The sequence below is a fragment of the Rhinatrema bivittatum genome, chromosome 7 (genome assembly GCF_901001135.1).
Source record: "Rhinatrema bivittatum chromosome 7, aRhiBiv1.1, whole genome shotgun sequence".
NCBI classification, from domain to species: Eukaryota; Metazoa; Chordata; class Amphibia; order Gymnophiona; family Rhinatrematidae; genus Rhinatrema; species Rhinatrema bivittatum.
Genome location: NC_042621.1, coordinates 284150667 through 284172058, shown reverse-complemented (window position 1 = coordinate 284172058; position 21392 = coordinate 284150667). Strand labels below are relative to the sequence as shown.

The 21392-nt window shown below is 43.2% G+C and overlaps 1 protein-coding gene across 1 annotated transcript in view; it reads left to right on the top strand.

Annotated features, from left to right (window-relative positions):
- Positions 1 to 21392, top strand: part of LOC115095960 (VPS10 domain-containing receptor SorCS1-like) — a 1120107-nt gene that overhangs the window by 727917 nt on the left and 370798 nt on the right. The window contains 1 exon segment of the mRNA XM_029610345.1: positions 20490 to 20554. Within this exon segment, the coding sequence (XP_029466205.1) occupies positions 20490 to 20554 (65 nt within the window).

Here is a 21392-nt window from a genome sequence, read left to right as displayed (position 1 = left end):
TTTTGTTGCCGTTTCCTTTGAAGTTCTCAGGGATTGGTGGGTGACTTTTCTTCCAGTCTCTTGAAGAGTAGCTGCTTGAAATGCACGTCCTGGGCTGGGGTGATTTTCCCTTTTGGTAGTGCCTGAGATCCTGTTTCATTTCTGGTTCACTCCTCCTGCTGTTTAACACCTACATATTAGATTTCGTGTCTCTGTCCCGCCCCTGAAGTTTTAGTCAACCAACGCTGGGTTTTCCCTTACTGCCATACTGCAGTCATGGAAACCGACGCCGATAAACCCGGCGTCATTTTTTGTGATGGGTCTGTCAATTTTTTTTTCTTTTCTTTTTCTTTTTCTTCTTTTTTTGATGCGCACATTTATTTTAACGTCTGCTCCTGGCAGGCGATAATAAATGACAGTTAAATGTGCTTCGGAGACGCACATTTTTCTTTTTGCATCGGGAGTGAATGCCTAATAGCCTCATTCACATGCATTTGCATGTGAAGAGCGCCTTTGCATTCGCTCCGCATTAGACGTACGTTAAATAGGCGCTAATCCCCTTATTGCATTAGGGGATCGATTAGTGCCTATTTTACCCGTGTCCAACGGCACGTTAACAGTGCGCTCCGCTCAACGCGCCATGGTGCATCGGCCCCAGAGTTTGTAAAAGTCCCCTCCCTTGCTCGTGCCGCACGCACACGCGCACATGAATTATAAAATCCGGTGCGCATGTGCGCGCGGTCACACGATTTTATAATCTGTGCATGCCAGCGTGCACATGTTACAAAATCGGCGCGTCCATGTGTGCATGCCGGGAAGCGCGTGCACATGAATGTGCGCACGCATGTATTAAAATCTACCCCATAGTGACCTAATAACATAGTAATGGTGGCAGAAAAAGACCAAATGGTCCATCCAGTCTGCCCAGCAAGTTTCTTATTGTAGTAACTGCCGCTCCATACTGGTTTCCCCCAAACCTTACATTAAGGTTTGCAATATTTGCATTAAAACGTGCTTGAACGTGCTTTGCTTTTGGATTTGACCATGGAATCAGTCCTGTGCTTTATCCCTGATGTCTGCATATCAGTACCCCAGTCTGTAAAAGTTGGGGTCCAGCATTGGCTGTCGTCTGAATGCAATTCCCCTTCCCCTCGCCCCACCATTGAAGTGGAGAGTGATATTTCACAGCAAAAGTAGCAAGACTAATTTGTTAAGGGTAGCAATTCTCATGCCTTCTTTCAAGAGTAGTAGCTGCCACTCCATGCAGGTTACCTCCATGCAACTTTTTCTTCATTTCCAACCTCTAGCTTTTAGGGATCCACAGTGTTTCTTCCTTGCCCTTTTGAATTCGTTTACTGTTTTCATCCTCACCAACTCTTCCGGAAGGGCATTACTACCAGGTTCCATTCACTATAATCTATGAAGGAAGCCATGTACCATCATTTTTAACTTATCCAAAGGAAAAGGAGGCTTATGATAGGGCTGGCCAAACTGTGGTTCAGGAGAGGAGTTGTACAAGAAGTGGTAAATGCTTGAGGGGAGGGGGCAGGGCAAGAGTGGATGAATGATTCATGGAGGAGTGACATAAAAAGGGGGTGAATGTTAGGAGATTTGAGGAGGAGGACAAATGCTTGGAAGAGGTGAGTTAAGGAGAGACAGAGATGGGGTGGGACAGGAGAACACCGGAAAAGAGGAGTGGGAGAAGGGGAACAAGATAGAGGAGGATGGGGGTATAGGGGAGGGGAGGAAAGAGGGGTGGAGCAGGGTGAGAAGAGGAGTCATGGGGGGATACTGGAGCTGGGAAGATGGGGAGGGAAGTAGCTCAAGGATTTGAGTGGGAAGTGTTATGTTAGGGCTGCCGTGCATCTGTCATTGTTCTTGTGGGGGTAGGGGATATTATCCTGAGACTACTGAGAGATTGACTCATGGAGAAAAAGGGTAAGAGATTGAGGAACTGAGAGGGGCAGGGTGGGGAAAGTGATAGAGAGACTGGAGGGAGGATTGAGAGAAACTGGCAGGGGGGTGGGTTAGATAGGGGAAGGGAGGGGAAGGTTGGGGGGGGCCAAAAAAAAGTTCCCTCCGAGGCCGCTCCAATTTTGGAGCGGCCTCGGAGGGAATGGGGAAAGCCATTGGGGCTCCCCTCGGGCTCGGTGCATGCAAGCAACATCGTTTATATGTTTGTCCTATAAAAAGTGTTGCAGTGTATTAAGGTTCTAACTTTTCTATTATGAGTTTGGTTGTACTGTACAATCGATGGTCATTTCGGTAATGCAAAAGGATAAGCATTTCAGAGATGCCTTTTGCTTGTATCAGTGTTTTGCTTTTATTCTACTCCGCCAATGCTTAGAACTCTTCTTAAAAAGCATCAAGAACAGGAAGCTGGACAGCACAAGGGCTTTTAAGATTTCTACATTATGCATTGCCTGGCCGCAGTTCCACCGTGCACGGTTATTTATAATTCCCTAATCAGTTGTGCGAGTAGAAACATTAAAAACTGCATTTGCAAACTAGCGACATAAATGACTACGTGAAAGCATGTGAAAGTAGTAATCCATCTTCAGCCACAATCCAATTCACATAGCTTAAAAGCACTCCATTACCTCATATGAAGTTCCCTCCATTACTTGATATTAGTCTCCCACAGGTAACTGCATTCCCTTATATAGAATTGCTGAAAGGTTACATACAACCCTCTGCAGGTTGACCGTAGAACTATGCTGCTGTTTCTACAAAGATTTTGGTGCAATCCTGCATCTTTTAGTCTTGCTTTCTGCAAAGGTATGCATGCACTGTTGTAATTTATCTTTACAATTTTCGTTTTCTGGAAAAATAAAGTTTAAAGTTGTATTAGTTTTTGTCTGTATTTTAATGTCCGCATAATGATTGATTGCTCCTCACTTAGAATGGCTATTTGTCTAGATGAGTGAGTAATGAGAACTGTGAAATAAGTCAAATAAATATTACAATAGACATGCTAATATGTTAAATGCATAGACATTAGTATATATCATGAATATTATTTAAATGTTTGAATTTCTATTGCACTTTAAATCAGGGCCACGTTCAACAGTCATACAGATTTAATAACTCACGATCTGGAATTAGCTTGTACAATTTGGAAATAGTGCATGATATTTCCCACAATGAATAACTTAAAAATTTGGGGGGGAGGGGGTCGGTACCACCGGAGATTAGTTTTGTTTAAAATGAACCAAACTCCCCAAAAATAATAATACTTTTCTTGCTTGGCAGTGCACAATGACACAGCTGAGGGTCAAGGCTGCCTTCTTAATAGGGCTTTTGAAAAGTAGTCAGTAATGGATTATTGATTACTTACTCACTTACCTATACACAGAAGGAGCTGAATTAGCACAAGTCTGGAAGAGCAGTAGCACCAATCATGGGGTGCTTAGCCTTGCTACTCTCCATTTCTAGATTTCTCATCAAATTCTCAATAGGGGCATGCATTCATTTAGACACGGCATAGCAAATGTTGTTTCCTCTCATTTCAAAACAAAAACCAAATATCAACAAAAATCATTTTTCGTGTCATTTTCTGTGCACAATTTGCAAGCTGTGCATTTCAAATGCAAATAATTCCCAGAACATTACTTTTGTGCATGCTATTTGTATTGTATGCCCATCATTTGCAAATTGCTCACATCAAAACAGAAAATGAAATGAAAAGAAACCAAAAAAGTAAGCTAAATGAAAAGAAAATTAAACAACCCCAAACTAACCAAAAGGAAAATAATTGATGTGCACACATTCACAATTAAATTGCCCTAAGAGATGCAAAGACTCACTCACTCACTCACCTCCAGGGCTGGCTCAACGATTCGGCTAGGCGGCCACCTAGGGAGGAGTCAGTGGGCGGGGTGCCGCGGGGAACAGGAGGGCGCCATTTTCAAAAATGAGAGAGCACTCACTGTAAGAGGGTGACACTACCACTGCCAGAGGGGCACATTCAACAGGGTGAGTTTGGGCAGTGAGGTGGGGGCGGTGTTACATTGGCCTGCCTAGGGCACTAAAGACCCTTGCTCACCTCATGCTTGACATGATAAAGAAATGCAATTCTATAGTGACTGTGTGCTGCTTGGTGCCTCCAGCTAGGAAATGTAAATATCAGTAGGTATCAGAGGGAAGAGAAGACCTGGAGTGAGGACAGAAAAGTAGCGGAAAGGAGGTGGTCTGGGAAGGGAGGGGGAATAGGTTCTAGGGGAGAAGCCCATGAAAAAAAAAAAAAATAAGATAAAATACTTGGCTACGATTCCTGCCAAAATCCCTGTCCTTTTCCTATATACATTTCTAAATTTAGATATACACAAAAAGGGGTTGATGGGTTTAAAACTTGTGAGTATTAGCACCAAAAAATGAAGGCATCAACCTTGGCTACTGTACATTTGCACATTTTTTATATACATTCATTATCTAATCATCTTTAAAAATTCTCTGCAAATTGAAAAGTAGATCTCATTTTTCTGTATAGCTTTATAAAGGAAGAGGCTGTCTAGGTTTGTAGCAATATATGATTCTTCTTCTATTTTTGTGAATTTAGCTTCACTCCCCAAGAGGCCAATATTCTAGCGTGTGCTGAAGAGCATGCACGATCTGTCTGCTTTCACATGGTGTTTTGCTATCGAGAATTATATATTAATTAGCCCAGTAGCAAATAGCATGAATGGTTTTTCTAGGGACTTTTATCATAAAAAGCATTAACTATATCTCACAGAAGTATAATTAAATCTTTTGCAAAATCCCATTTGTAAAGCATTTAGCATGCATAGTTTTGCTTTGCATCCATAGCTAATGAGCTGCTTTATTTATTTGTTTATTTATTCGGTCCATATTCCACACATGCCCAATTGTCAAAAGACATTCCAGGCAAGGTACCAAGTAAAACCAGCAGCATGAGATAACAACAAAACAAATGAAAAAGAAAATTACAAACAATAAAATGAATCATAAGGCACTGAAAGCCACTGGGAGAAAAGAAGCAGAAGAGTGACCCAAAAAGGCCTCAGGAAAAAAAAAAGAAAATGTCTTAGCCAGTTTCGTTACCTGCAAATGATTAGTGGTCAGATGAGCCTCAAGAGGCAAGTTGTTCTAGACATGAGGTAGAATACAAGTTAAAAAACATTTCCTGGTTCAAACCAGCTGCATCTCTAAGAGACACCCTATAATGAATGAATTTAACAGATAAGACTGTAAAATGCAGGCCAGCTTTGTAATAAGCAGCACACTTGCTCTGAAAAGCTTTGAACGCCAGAGAGATATCTTAAACCTCAAACAATATGCCACAGAAAACCAGAGATGTTGATTCCCTATAACCATGGTTTATTGTTTATTTGTTTTTCTATACCGTCGTATCAGTGGGAACCTTCACAACGGTTTACAGTCATTTAACAAGGAAAGTACAATAATGAAATAGTAAAGGAATGATAGCATTTATCATATATAAAGAAGTATGAAAATAGTAATGGCAGTTAGAGTATTCTAAAATGTTGTAGACTAAGATATAAATATCAGAGGGCGGTAACAAATCGTGGGAGCGCACCTAAATTGCATAATAATGAAATAAACGATAATAAATGCAAAGGTTGATATCTGCTTATCTAATACTGTCAGCTTCTGCAATATCGTGAGCTTATCCTATACCATCTTTGTAGGCTTGTCGGAATAGCCAAGTTTTGAGTAGTTTTTTGCAGAGTTTTGTGTCATTTTGAAGCCTTATGTTTTTTGGGAGTGAGTTCCATAGGTGTGGTCCGGCTATTGATGTCACTCTTTCTCTGATTGTTGTGAGGTTTGCTAAGGAGATTGGGGGAATTGCTAGTAGGGCTTTGTTTACTGATCTTGTGTTTTTCTGATGATGATGCCTTTGGAATAATGTATTTAGGCAGTTGGGTTCATTGTTATGTATAGTTTTGTGGATTATTATGAGCATTTTGTGTTCAATGCATTTTTCAATGGGTAACCAGTGTAGATCTTTTAATAACGGGGTGATATGTTCTGATCTTTTGTGTCCGGTGAGAATTCTGGCTGTGGTGTTCTGAAGTATCTGGAGAGGATGTGTGGTTGTTTTGGGGAGTCCTAGGAGTAGTGAGTTGCAGTAGACAGAACATGAGAAAATTAGAGATTGCAGTATTGTTCTGAATTCTGGTTGGTTTAGAAGTGGTTTCAGTCGTTTAAGTATTGCAAGTTTGTAAAAACCCTCTTTGGCTTTCAGGGCGATGTGTTTCTTGAAGTTCAGTTCAGGGTCTAGCCATATACCTAGGTCTTTCACGTTTTCTCGAAGTTTGATCATTGTGTTGTCAGTTAGACTTGTGTTATTGGGAGGGTTTGTTGAGCTTTTTCTTTTCAGTAGAATGTATTCGGTCTTGTCTATGTTCAGACATAGTTTCATTTGTTATTTTTTATGTTGGTAAGATATGTGGCTGAAAGGTTAAGAACATAAGAACATGCCATACTGGGCCAGACCAAGGGTCCATCAAGCCCAGCATCCTGTCTCCAACAGTGGCCAATCCAGGCCATAGGGATGTGCAGCCAAAAAGTTTTTGTTGCGTTAGCAATTCGGATTCGTGGAGGGTCAATTCCGTTCCATACGGACGTATGACGCCCTGATGCGTTAATACGGCGAGTAAATTCGTGTCCCAGCTAAAATTAAAATTAGCTACAACCCCCCACCCTCCTGACCCCCCCAAGACTTACCAAAACTCCCTGGTTGTCCAGCGGTGAGTCCAAAAGCCATCGCTGCATTCTCACACCCTCGTTTGCCGGTTTCATCATGGCGCCAATAGCCTGTGTCACAGGGGCTTCCGGTGCCATTGATCAGTCCCTGTCACATGGTCACCGGCGCCATCTTGTGCTCCTACCATGTGACAGGGGCTGACCAATAGCACCGGTAGCCCCTGTGACATAGTATGGGCAAAGGCTATCGGCGCCATTTTGAGTCCTGGCATCGGATGGCCGGCGTGCACGAGGTCGCTCCGGGACCCCCGTTGGACCCACGGGGACTTTTGGCCAGCTTGGGGGGGGCCTCCTGACCCCCACAAGACTTGCCAAAAGTCCAGCGGGGGTCCGGGAGCGACTTCGTGCATGCCGGCCGTCCGATGCCAATACTCAAAATGGCGCCGATTGCCTTTGCCCTCACTATGTCACACATGGCGCCGATCGCCTTTGCCCTCACTATGTCACACATAGTGAGGGCACACATAGTGCGAGGGCAAAGGCGATCGGCGCCATTTTGAGTATTGGCATCGGATGGCCGGCGTGCACGAGGTCGCTCCCGGACCCCCGCTGGACTTTTGGCAAGTCTGTGGGGGTCAGGGGGCCCCCCCAAGCTGGCCAAAAGTCCCTGTGTGTCCAACGGGGGTCCCGGAGCGATCTCGTACACGCCGGCCGTCCAATGCCAGGACTCAAAATGGCGCCGATAGCCTTTGCCCATACTATGTCACAGGGGCTACCGGTGCCATTGGTCAGCCCCTGTCACATGGTAGGAGCACAAGATGGCACCGCTGGCCATGTGACAGGGAATGACCAATGGCACCGGTAGCCCCTGTGACACAGGCTATTGGCGCCATGATGAAACCGGCAAACGAGGGTGTGAGAATGCAGCGATGGCTTTTGGACTCGCCGCTGGACCACCAGGGAGTTTTGGTAAGTCTTGGGGGGGGGGGGGGGTCAGGATGGTGGGTGGGGTTTAAATTTTTATTTAGGAGGCCGAATAAAACAGAAATCTGTTTAATACGTGGGGAGTCGCGATGCATTTCGCCTCCCCACGTATTTCACAGATAGGACAAAATAAGTTGCGGATTACAAATATATGGAAAACGGATGCACAACCCTACCAAGCCATAAGACCCTGGAAAGTACCGAAAGACTAAGTCTATTCCATGTCACCGTGGCTAATGGCAGTGGCTATTCTCTAAGTGAACTTAATAGCAGGTAATGGACTTCTCCTCCAAGAACTTATCCAATCCTTTTTTAAACACAGCTATACTAACTGCACTAACCACATCCTCTGGTTGAGGGCATTCTCTATTGTGCTTGTTACAGGGACGATAAGTTGGATGCCATCCGCGTATATGTAATAGGTGATGCTGGGATTTGATAGTAGTTGGCATAGCGGTAGAATATAGATGTTGAACAGGGTGGCATATAGAGCGGATCCCTGTGGCACTCTGGTTTCAAGAGGGATTGATTCTGAGAGGGATTTGCTCATGGCTACCTGGAATGATCTGTTTCGAGGGAAAGAGGAGAACCATGCTAGTGTGTTTCCTGTTATGCCTATTTTGGTTAGTCATTGAATTAGGATTTTATGGTCAACCGTGTCAAATGCTGCAGATAGATCTAGTAAGATGAGGATGTATTTTTGGCCGTTGTTGAACCCTTTTAGAACAGTGTTTGTTAGGTTGATGAGTAGTGTTTTCGGTGCTGTGTCATCTTCAGAAGCCATGTTATGTGGGATAGAGGATGTTGTTTAGTTCCAGATGCTTGTCTAGTTGTTTCAGTACAGCTTTTTCTGTTAGTTTTGCAAGTAAGGATAAGTTCAATATGGGTCAGTAGTTGTTTAGGTCATTGGCATCAAGGTTCACTTTTTTTAAGAGGGGCTTAATTGTTGCCTTTTTGAGAGTCGGTTAGCGTACCGGTGGGAATTGTATCACGTTCATGACGTGCCGGGTTTATTGTTCTAATGAGGTTTTCAGTTTCAGTGGATGAAATGGGTTCAAAGGATGACCATGGTGTTAATTCAATGTTGATTAGCTATATATTTTGGTTCGTGGTTTTGATTAAATTCTCCGAGATTTTTCTGATTTTGTTTTTAAAGAAATTTGCAAGTTCATTGCTTAGGTATTTGTGTTAGAGTTTGTGTTTTCTGCAGTGAGGTTTTTACAATGTTAAATAGAGTTTTGGGATTATTTGAGCAATTTTGAATTTTCTTGCTATAGTAATCGTGTTTAGTTTTGGTTATTGTGTTTTATAGTATGCCAAGTAGGTTCAGTATCTGGCCATAGCTAACAATGCAAGCTGCAATATTTTTCATTAATTTGCAACAGTGAGGTCCATATTCACTAGGCTGATTGGTGGACAAGTTATCCGGATATAGAGTTGACAACTTTTCCACAGACCGCACCTGGACACTTGAGGACTCTGGGGGGGGGGGGGGGAAGAATCACAAGGAGGCGTGTTTGTTCCCTTCTCATTTGCATTAATGTGCATACATTTCAGATCATCCACCTTGATCTCATGGTATCATGCCTATTGTAACATGCATTGTTTATGGGCTTGGCCCTCAGAAAGCCATGAATAAATTGAATTACTATTACAAAATGGTAAACTTCCCAGACAAAACCAGGATGAACTGCCAGCACTCAAATAGTAACAACCTTTCTCATAAAAAGGCAACACTGCAAATATTACACCAGACCCTAAAACACCAATACATTTCCTATTATGAAAAAAGAACAAACCAAGCTGCAATATATTCCTACAAAGAAGCTACATGCTAGCATGCTAGCTACCTCACCTCCATCACACATGCAGTCAGACACTTGCCAAAAACAAAATAAAGAGACCATAGTATAAATAAAAACTTGACAAGTACTGAACTGGAAACTGCAACTCTACATGCAGTGCAATACTGGAAAAACAGAAACATCACCATTTCTCATAAACTAACTAATAAATATACACACATGCACTCATGCTCTGTCTCTCACACACATGCTTTCTCTTCTACATACATATATACACATGCTCTCTCTTTCCCACATACATGCTCTCTTCCACATACATACACACATGCTCTCTGTCTCCCACATATACACACATGCTCTCTGTCTCCCACATACACACATGCTGTCTCCCACCCACCTGCTCTCTTTCCCACATACATACACATGCTCCCTCTCTCACTCTCCCACACACATGCTCCCTCTCTTTAATGTCTTTTTTTCAGTTTGGCAAACAAACTGAATGGAAATAAACATTTAACAAACCGAAAAAAAAAAAAGCCCAAAACTAAAGTACTGAAAACTTGTTGGCTGCATATCTTTTGGATTTACGGGTCTGCCTGATCTGTGGACCCGTAGACAGAGAGCAATGCCATTTAGGACCCTGAGATGACAAACCTGATTTTCATTTGTATTGCTATCTCATCAAAATGAGAAACGTGGGTTAGGCCCAGTGATCCTGGTCTAACCAGTTAGATGACCTCAGTTTATTTGAGTTTTGCACAGTTAATGGTGGATAGATAGAAATTCAAATAAGGCATTGATTTTGTCCTGTTCTCACCAAGTGAATCGTAAAGCTAGATGTCATCAGAGTAAAAGATATTTCATATCCCAAACTCCTGAATAATCCTTCCCAATGGTTGTAAGTAGATATGAATGAAATATTGAATCACAGGCTCCTGAATAGCCCTTTACAATTGTTATAAGTAGATGTTAAAAACTAGTATTAGTACTAGTATTAGTATTACTAGTATTAGTGAAATCCTAGAACTCTTTGGTACATTGTAAGGAATAGAGAATGAATGAATGAATGAGAGAGGGAAAAACACTGTCACTTAGCCACCTGTTGGCTCCTATCAAGCAGTCACTCATTAGCATTCAGATTGCAATAAAACTCACAAGAGAAAAGCTGTGAATGCTAAATTATTTGTGAGAAAAGAAATATCATCATTGTGTGCAAAATGGGCCAATAGCGCAGTTCTCCCATTGAATGCATGTTGACAATTTTAATGCACAAAGTTGACTGCATATTTTGCTGTCCGTGTTAGCTATGGGGCAGATTTTAAAAGCCCTACACTCGTCGGGCCTATTTTCAAAAGGCCCGGTGGCGCACGTAAAACCCTGGGCCGCGTGTATGTCCCGGGGCTTGAAAAAATGGGCGGTCTGGGGGCGGGGCATGGGTGGGGCAGCGAGGGGTAGAGAGGGGCGTGGCCAGAGGCCTCTCCACTGCCGCTGGGCCGGGGGATCGTGCGCCAGCAGTTGGCCGGCGCGCGCAAGTTACGCCTGCCTCTGGCAGGCATACCTTCTGAAATTAAGGTACGGGAGGGTTTTCGGGTAGGGGAAAGGAGGGGAAGGTAGGGGAGGGAATGGGGAAAGTCAGCTGGTCTCCCCGAGGGCTCGGCACGCGCAAGGTGCACTAGACGCACCCCCTTGCGCGCGCCGACTCCTGATTTTATAACATACGCGCGGCTGCACGCACATGTTATAAAATCAGGCCGCCGGGTAGTGCGCACAAATGTACCCCACACGCGTATGTTTTAAAATCCGGCCCTATATTTCTATGAGCTTCTTTTCTGGCCCATCATTTTGCCTCCCTGTCAAGACAATTACATTCCCCTGCCAACCTCCTTTCTCCATTGATATTTACACTCTCTAATGGGAGCTCTGAAGGAACTCACAGACCATATGGCCCAGCTCTTATTGATCCAAGCAGGAGGAGAGTGAATGAAAGATTTGCTTTGACTTTTCAAAGATTTTTTTGTACTTTAAGTAATTGAATTGTGTGAATAGACAGACGCTAGGGTTGAGGGCTTGATGTCTGCTGCTACTGCTCACATATTCCACATTTTTTTCACTTTTAAGTTTTGCAACCCCTAAATACAACCATTAAGAATAACGACACAGAAAATGAAAGTTTATTTGTTTATTTACTTATTTATCCTTTTTTGAAACCAGTGTGCAATTTGCTCATTGTTTCCACCCCCCCCCCCCCACACACACACTCATGGCTTATTTAATTTTTTGAACCTTCTTTGCTTTGCCATCTTGCTACATTCAAGAGTCTTTGCCGTAGTTTAGGCAGTTGCATGTCTGATTGGCTGAATGTAATTCCATGTTATCCATTTACAGTTTTCACTGGCTTGGTTCTGATTGGTGGTGCCTGATCAGGTGATATTTTGGCACCCCCTTTTGGTGTCTCCTAAACTTAAAAGGACTTATCTTCTTTTGTGGTGAAAAACCTCAGAAGTTAGTTTCCTTGCTGAGCTTTATGAAAGGCTCAGAGTCTCATGAGGCATGTTGATTTTATGTTATCTGATTTGCACATGTGTGATTGCTGATGCCAGGGGCCCAATCCAAAGGCCAGATCCCAATACCTGGGCCTCAGCTTAGGCTAAGGCCAGGCCCGACCTGATGCCAGGGCCTGGTCTGGAGGCTGCGAATCTTGGTCTAGTTACGCGCGTAACCCTTAAAAAAAAACAACTCTGCTCATGCCGAGCCTATTTTGCATAGGCTCGGTGGCGCGCAGAAGATCCAGGACGAGCGTAAGTCCTGGGGCTTTCAAAACTGGGCGGGGCACAGGTGGGGCCATGGTCAGGGGGCGTGTCCGGGGGTGGTCCAGGGGTGTGGCCGAGTGCCCCGACACAGCGGCCTATGTCGGGGCCTGCCACACCGACAGACAGCCGGCGCTCGCAAGTTACACCTGCCTTACCAAAATAAGGTAGGGGGGGTTTAGGTAGGGCTGGGGGGTGGGTTAGATAGGGGAAGGGAGGGAAAGGTGGCGGGGAACAAAAAAAAAGTTCCCTCCAAGGCCACGTCGATTTCGGAGTGGCCTTGGAGGGAACTGGGAAAGCCATCGGACCTCCCCTAGGGCTCGGCGTGTGCAAGGTGCACATGTGTGCACCCCCTTGTGCGCGCCGACCCCGGATTTTATAATATGCGGGCGGCAGCACGCATATGGTATAGAAACATAGAAATGACGGTAGAAGAAGACCAAACGGCCCATCCAGTCTGCCCAACAAGTTTCACACTTTTTTTTTCTCATACTTATCTGTTACTCTTGGCTCTTAGTAACCTTTTGGTTCTATTTCCCTTCCACCCTCACCATTAATGTAGACAGCAGTGTTGGAACTGCATGTAAGTGAAATATCTAGCTTAATTAGTTAGGGGTAGTAACTGCTGCAATAAGCAAGCTACACCCATGCTTATTTGTTTACTCAGACTAAATAATTCAGTCCTTGTTGGTTGTTGTCTGTATTTAGATCCTCTTTTCTTCATTCTCCCTGCCGTTGAAGCAGAGATCTATGCTGGATATGCGTGAAGTATCAGTCTTTCTCCTCTGCCATTGAAGCAGAGAGTTATGCTGGCTATGCATTGAAAGTGAAGTATCAAACTTTCTCCCCTGCCATTGAACAGAGAGCTATGCTGGATATGCGTGAAGTATCAGTCTTTCTCCCCTGCCGTTAAAGCAGAGAGCTATGCTGGATATGCATTGAAAGTGAAGTATCAGGCTTTTTTGGTTTGGGGTAGTAACCGCCATAACAAGCAAGCTACTCCCCACTTTTTTGTGAATGCAAATCCTTTTTTCCACATTTCCTCTTGCTGTTGAAGCTTAGAACAATGTTGGAGTCGCATTAACCGTGTGTATGTTTATTGAATAAGGGTATTATCTCCAGGTAGTAGCCATCATTCCCGCGAGCCACCCACTCTTCATTCATGTCCTCTAGACTTTATGGATCCACAGTGTTTATCCCACGCCCCTTTGAAGTCCATCACAGTTCTGGTTTTCACCACTTCCTCCGGAAGGGCATTCCAGGCATCCACCACTCTCTCCGTAAAGAAATACTTCCTGACATTGGTTCTGAGTCTTCCTCCCTGGAGCTTCAAATGGTGACCTCTGGTTCTGATTTTTTTCCGTAATGTTATAAAATTGGGTGTACATTTGTGCGCGCCTGGTAGAGCGCACAAATATACCCCCCACCCCCGCGCGTAATTTTAAAAATCTGCCCCATAGTGAAATTTACAGTGAACATAATCAGTGATACAGGAAATGACCAATAAGCCCTATTAATACTTTTTAAAATAGTCCCCAAGTACAGAAGATTCATTAAGAAAGCCCAGGAGCAGGGTTTTCAAGAGAAAGACAAATAAATTAAGAAACCTGATTAAACAGCAGAGTAGCTGGCATGTAATTAAGAATGCGCTGAACAATATTTTCTTTTTGTTTTGCTGTTTGTTTTGTTTTCATTTTTTCTTTGTTTATTTCATTTTATTTCATTTATTAAAAAAAAGAAAAGATAAGATAAGATAAGCAATAATGTCCACCTGGGTCACCGTCTTCCAAACCTGCAAAACTAAATCCCTCCCCCCCCCCCCCCAGGACCACTTAGTCCACCCTCCAGCAAATGAACTGCTGCTGTATTTCAGAAACACACAAAATGATTCCAGTATCAGAGCAACTGGTGCAATTTTGAAACACAAAAGCAGCAGGGCAGGGATAACTGGGGATCATGCCTGCCCCATTTAAACCCATGCATGGGATTAGAGGGGATCCGAGGGGGTCTAGGGGACGACTAGGGCCAATTAATTTACAAAGGTTGGGCAGGCAGGAGGGGGAGCCTGAATTAAAAAGAGAGGGAGGGATTTTTTTTAGTTTTAGTTTAGCAGTTGGCTCTTTTCCAATTGTAATGAAATGGACATTTTGTTTGCTTTTCTTTTGTTTCATTTTGAAACGAAAGAAAATAGGAAATGTTGTAGAAATGTCCTGTTTTGTTTCAGCCGAAAGTACATTCCTAGTAATTATCTGAACCAATTTCTAGATCTCCACCATACAAGTTTCATGCCTTTGCCAATTCAGCCCCTTTGTGAGTCTGCTAGCACAGTTCCAGTGTAATGCCGCAGTTTCCTTGATCAATTGCACAATTCGTGGAAATCTAATTTTTATTGATTACTTTAAGATCCCTTTAGCACTTAAAATGGTTAAATATGTCCAAGGTGGACATAGATAAGTCTGGTCATTACTGAAAATCCTCCAGCTGACACTGGAACCTTCATCCAATTGCTTTTTCTCTCCATTGGCTTAGAATGAAACAATCTCTGTGGAATTAGACTGACACTTTTGAGCTGGTTCCATTTATAGGAGAATAGAGAAGTTGGGTTTCATTCCAAAAGCTGCTTGAAAAAATAGCTGAGTGACCTCTGTAGCTTCCTTTTTCTCTGAGGTTCATATTCAAAAGCATTTAGCCGGATAATTCAGAAGTCATCCAGCTAAATGAAGATTTGGGCAGTTAGGGGTACATTTTAAGACCTGCACTCGGGCGTACATGTGCGCGCGCTACCCGGCACACACACATGACCGCCCGATTTTGCAACTTGCGCAAATGGCCGCTGTGTCGGAGGCCTCTGGCCCCGCCCCCGGACCGCCCCTTTTTGCAAGCCCCGGGACTTACACGCGTCCCGGGGCTTTACGCGCGTCGCCGGGCCTTTTTAAAATAGGCCCGGCACACAGAGGGCTTTTAAAATCCGGCCCTTAGAGTCTGTCATACATTACTGAAAGAATGAAACACTGGAAAAGAGCAAAGGAAAAGGACAGAAATAACAACTTGAACATTAAAAAAAAAATAACCATGTGCTAAGTGGAGCAGCTCATTGCTAGGGCAGCACTTAGAATGCAGTAAGGAAATATAGCAGAATTTGACAGCATATTTAGATAAGGTTCTGTACAGAGTATTGTTTCTGGATTAAAAGCAAGTCAAAATATCTGTGTGACCAACATAATACGGATCTGAGATGATTTCAAAAAGGAGAGCCCCCTCCACCATGTCGCTGCCTATTTTAGCAAAGTCAAACCTGTAGCACATTTTTTTCTTAGTAATGTTTTCTTCATGTAATGCCACATAGTTAGGAAGATTTTCTGGATGAGCTTCTACTTTTCTGGCACACTGTTTCTTTCCACAGACAGAGGGATAAATTCTCCCTAGTGCGTCTATGAGTTGCACATAGAAGTTCAAGCAAGGACTACAACCAAGGGCTTTTAACCCTGTGCCTGAATGCCCCCTTGCCAGTCAGGTGTTCCATATACCCAAAATGCATATGCATGAGACATATTTGCATACAATGGAGGCAGTGCATGCAAATCTATCTTGCGAGTATTTGCTCTGGATATTCTGAAAGCCCCATTGGCTATAAGATATTCAAGAACAGGATTAAAAAGCCCTCAACTAAACTAAGCAGATTTACAAACTAGATAAATGCACAAGTTGACTTTGAAAACTGATTTGCTTGTAATGTGACTCATAGCAAAGTGCCGTGTCTTTTGCATTCACAAGTTTTTTAAAATCCAGGGTAGATGAGAAAATAGTCAACACACTCCAGTATAGCTCCCCCATCCCTCCTCGGAAGGCCCCTCTTTTTGTGCAGCTAAATGTACGTGTATAAAGAAATCACACACAGGTATGCACGGGACTGAAATACATGGCGAGCGCTGGCTAGGGCCAGGTTACTTACACAGAGGAACCCTAGTTGCAAAGAAATGATAGGGAAGTCAGAACCCAACTGGAATCTATAACACAGCACCAGGAATGAAACTGATACTGGACATACAAGATGAACCCCATGGTCGTTATTTGCTTGTTCATTTATGTGGTGCAATAAGGCATACATGTAAGAAACAGTCCCTGCTCTGTAGAGCTTAACATTTAGTCAAGAAACACGGTCAAGACAATAGTTTTGCTCATGTGGGTAAATAGAGGTTAATTAAAAAAAAAATTCACATATAAAATTCGCACTTGTGGAGTGAATTTTCAAAGGAAAAATTAACACGTATCATATATATGCTATTTTATAAATGTTCTGAGCACGCACATCCTTGCGGTATGACGCACACGTTTTACTGGAGAAAAGAAAGGGGCGGTTTAGGGGAATTCTAGGGCAGAGTTCAGACGTTTGTGCCCAAGTAGGCTGCACTGGAGCTTGGAGTGGGAGGTCAGGCTGTGCTGGAGCTGGAGAGGTAGCAAGAGCAATTCATGGAATTTCAATGGGTGTCAGACAGCTAGTATTACATACACTACACTGAATAAATTATTAGGAATAACACATTAATTATCTGCCCTTGGGGGAAATGTAGAAATAGGCACATCTCCTGCACTTTGGGAAGCTTCCTTTGAGTTCTGGGTGCTTTATCCAGAACTAACAAAGATTTTATCAATGTTTTCAGGTTGGAATATATTTTTTTCTTTAGGTGTTTTTGTAAACCTCTTAAGAAAAAGGTGTGCTGCCAGAGGGAAACCACTTCTAAAGTAAAGATGATTTTCTAGTTACTTTAAATTTGAACTTTCTTTGCTTTATTAATAATAATAATAATAATAATAATAATAATAAAAGAGCACCCCTTTGGTTCAGTACAAAGGAAGTTATGGGGCATCAGAGAGACTGTTTATAGAGAGAGCTGGATTATTTTTCCCCCTGGGCTGGCAGGATCTAACCTTTATCCTATAAAATTCCAACTGGATCAGAGAGAATCATTACTGCCAGAGCGGGAGAGACACACTGCGCCCGATTCACTCTTTCTTTAAAGCCCGGAGAGTATAAAAATTAAGCCAAAGAAAGGCATGGGGTTTGAGGTTTGTTAAATATAGAGGGTTTCTCTGTTCTTCTGGATTTTCAGTTTCTGACCTGCCAACTTTGCTGACCCAAGGAGAGAAAAGCTCCCCAAAGCTATTTACAGCCTTAGGTTTTTCAACCGGTGGAGCCACAGGGCGAGCAAATGAGCTGCAGTAATTAACAGGGCTGGCTGCCTGCCTTCTGATCCAGAAGTAAATTAAGCAAGCAATGCCTTTCCAATAACTCCTCCTTTTATATTAAATAACAAATGTAAATGATGTATTTGCTAGCTGATAAAATAGATGAGCAGCTTTTAGAGGAACGAAAAGCAAGAGAGCGTAGATGTGAAAGTCCCAGCTAGCCAGGATCCATCACAAATGAGAAAAGAACCTAATACTGGGATAATAGGAAGTGTATGACAAATCATACGTGAGATACTTGGTGGGACGATCCGCGAACTGAACATAAACATTTTCTGGTTTGAAAACAAAAAGGCTGGCTGTGCTTTTAAGCATCCGCGTCGTTACATGTCTTATCACCGGAATGCCTTTTGCGATTCACTCATATTTCCCAGTAATGTCATCTTTAACTCCTTCTATTCTGACCTGAGGAAAGGAGAGAGAGCTCCTGAAAGCTAATCAAGAAATGTGTTAATCTAGTCCAATAAGAAAGTATTGCCTTGTTTTATTTATTATTTGCTAACCTTTAGTTCCATGCATTCAAGGTGGCTAACACGGCAGCCACACTACTCCACTTTATATGCATGCCCAATGGGATGAGACTTAAGGACTTAAATATGCATAGTAGGGGTAGGTAGCACAGTCCTGAAGTGCCACAAACAGGTCTGGTTTTCAGAATATCCATAGAGGTAGATCCTAAAAAAGTACGCCGGATTTTATAAGATACGTGCAGGCTGCCGATTTTGCGCGTGCAGGCTGCGCAAAATCGGCAGCCTGCACGCGCCGAGCCTCACAGCCTGCCTCCATTCCCTCCGAGGCCGCTCCGAAATTGGAGCGGCCTCGGAGGGAACTTTCCTTCCTTGTCCCCCCACTCCCCCTCCCTTCCCCTATCTACTCCACCCCCCAGCCCTACCTAAATCCCCCCCCCCCCCACCTTTTGTTGTGCAAGTTACACCTGCTTGAAGCAGGCGTAACTTGCTCGCACTGCCTCGGCATCCCCCGGCACAGGCCGCAGTGCTGGGGGACTTGGGACCGCCCTCCCAGCTCGCCCCCGAACCATCGCCATGTCCCCTGACCCGCCCCGGACTGCTCCGACCCCAGACACGCCCCAGACACGCCCCCAGACTCGCCCCTTTTACGAAGTCCCGGGACTTACGCTCGTCCCGGGGCTTTGCGCGCGCCGGCGGCCTATGCAAAATAGGCGCGCAAGTGCGCGTAAATCCTGCGGGATTTACGCACGCAGGGCTTTTAAAATCTAGCCCATAATGAATATTCTGTACTTGGGGAGATCCATATAAAAAAAAAACTCAGTAATTAGCTGGCTAAATGAATATTTGGGAACTTAAATTCTAGCCACTTAATAAGATAGCCAGCTAGAATTTAGCCAGCTATGTTAGGGGCATTATGGGGGCACAACTGGGAGGAGATGAGTCAGTCAGTTAAGTTAGCCGACTAACTCTAGTATTTAGAGTTAGCCGGATGACTTATCCAGCTAAGTCTGATCGGGCCAAAAAGCTGTCCTAAAGTTAGGCAGGCATAGTTAGCCGGCTATATTCAATAGTGTGGTTTCACTATTGAAGATGCCTCCAAAATTAGCTGGATAAGTTTATGTGGCTAACACTGCTAGCCAGACTGTGTCTGAATATGGACCTCGAGGTGTATTTGCATGCACTGCCTCCATTGTATGCAAAGATATCTCATGCATGTTCATTGTGGATGTCCTGAAAACCAGACCTGTTTGTGGCACCCTTAATGTATGGCCTAGAAGAGAGGAGAGAGAGGGATAGAGGACGGAGACATTCATATGTCTCAAAGGTATTAGTATTGTACAAGAGGCAAACCTTTTTCAGAGGAAAGAACGCTCTAGTACAGATGTAGGGAACTCCGGTCCTCTAGTGCCACAAGCTGATTGGATTTTCAGGCTATCCATAATGAATATCCATGAGATGCATTTGCATACAATGGAGGCAGTAAATGCAAATGCATCTCACGCATATTTAGTGTGGATATCTTGAAAACACAACCGGCTTGCAGCACTCAAGGTCTAGAGTTGTCCACCCCTCTTCATGAATAAGACGCTGCAGTAAGAAGCTCCAAGGGGTTGATCTCAGGAGCAGCACAAAGAAATATGTCTTTACTAAAAGGGTTGTAGATTCATGAAATAGTCTCTTAGGGAAGGTTGTGGAGACAGAAAACAAAGTTCAAGAAACATGAAAAAAGCACAGAGAACTCCTGGTAATGGAGAAGTGAAGGTGAAAGGCAAAAGTCAGTATGGTATGGATCATCTATAGCAATGCACCAGGAATGAAACTGGGCAGACTACTTTGACTGCCATCAAATTCTCTGTTTCTGTGTTTCAGAGCCTGTAATAAATGTATGGCTAATAAAATCAGGAAACATTGATTTTGCTGGCCTCTCTCCATTAGATTGAGGTTGAGCGAGGGTGTGTGTATTTGCTGCAGTACAAACGGGGACTTGTCAGGGTTCATCAGAGTGACTTACAGCTTAACACCAACGTTATTAATATGTTTGGAAGTGATTCAATTCAGCCGATTGCTTGTACTGTAGGTGTCGAACAGTACATCGTGATTCTCTTTTTGTCAGTGTAAGAAGTATGTACTGCACTGTGTTCACCAAGTACAACAACCATTACCGAGCAAATTATAAAACAATCTTTCAACAGATCAGACACTGTAAAATGTTAGACTAAGCATACCTTGCATATTAAGTTGTTTAATTCTGTAAAGACCTCAGAAGTAGATCAGACAATGTATGTATGTGAATAAACTTTTATTTGAAAAGCTACAGAAGCCATGATATGCACAATGCATATTCAAGTTTAAAATCTGTGTTAATTTGCCTATCTTGGCCATCTTGAATTGCAATCCTGTTTGCAGCCCTTATAGACCCAAGACCCCAGCTCTTATTCCACCACAGGTAGAAAGAAGTTTAAGATCGAGTGTGCAGCCAGTTTCTACATCTCTTTTATTTTGTTCTTCAGGTCCATATCAAGTTCCAATAAAATTTCTGACCTGGTACATTTGGAAACAAAGACTGTGGATGGACGTAAGTAACCAACCTTATATTATATCTCTCTGCGGCAATGCACAAAGGTGAGCATCATAACTCTAGATAGGATGCAATTTTGCTATGGACTTTGCACACTTTCAAGGCTTCGTTTCATTACGATTGCTCCAGTTTCAAAGAGTACCCAGGTGAATGATAAGATGAAAGAAATGACCATCCCAGCATTAGTACCGCCCTTTATAGTAACTACTAATTAGTCTAGGTGCAAGGAAGGGTTCTTGACCGATCACCAACTTATTTCAAAAACTGAGTACTTCCCTTTGTCGTTGCTTTCAGAAGCTAATTACTTTACTTTAGCTTCTGAAAACTACGAAACTGGTGATCGGTCAAGAACCCTAGCACACAAACTAATTACTGCAAAGGATTTGCTCAGAGTTTGGGAAACACAAATATACCGGTCCCTTCTGCTTTATTTTTACATCTGCTTGAGTGAGAGAGAGAGAGAGAGAGAGAGAGTGTGTGTGTGTGTGTGTGTGTGTGTATGCGTGTGTGCGTGTGTGTGCTAAAGTGTAGGAGTGTGTGCTCAGAGACTGCATTAAGACACAGCTCCTTTGCTTGCTTTTCCTCTTAATCTCAAGCAATACATTTGAGAGTTTGTATGTTTATAAAGGAAATAAATACATTCCTGTTGAATGGTAATTTTAACTGCTGTGAATAAATTAAATTTAGAATGCTAAAATGACCTCTCTCAAATGATGGTGCAATCACCTTCTGCTTTCAAAGTGGATAGATGCTGGTCATGCAAACCAGACAGAAAAATATGTGTGGATGCTCTGTAACCAAAGAAAGAATGAACATAACAGGACTGGGCATACCA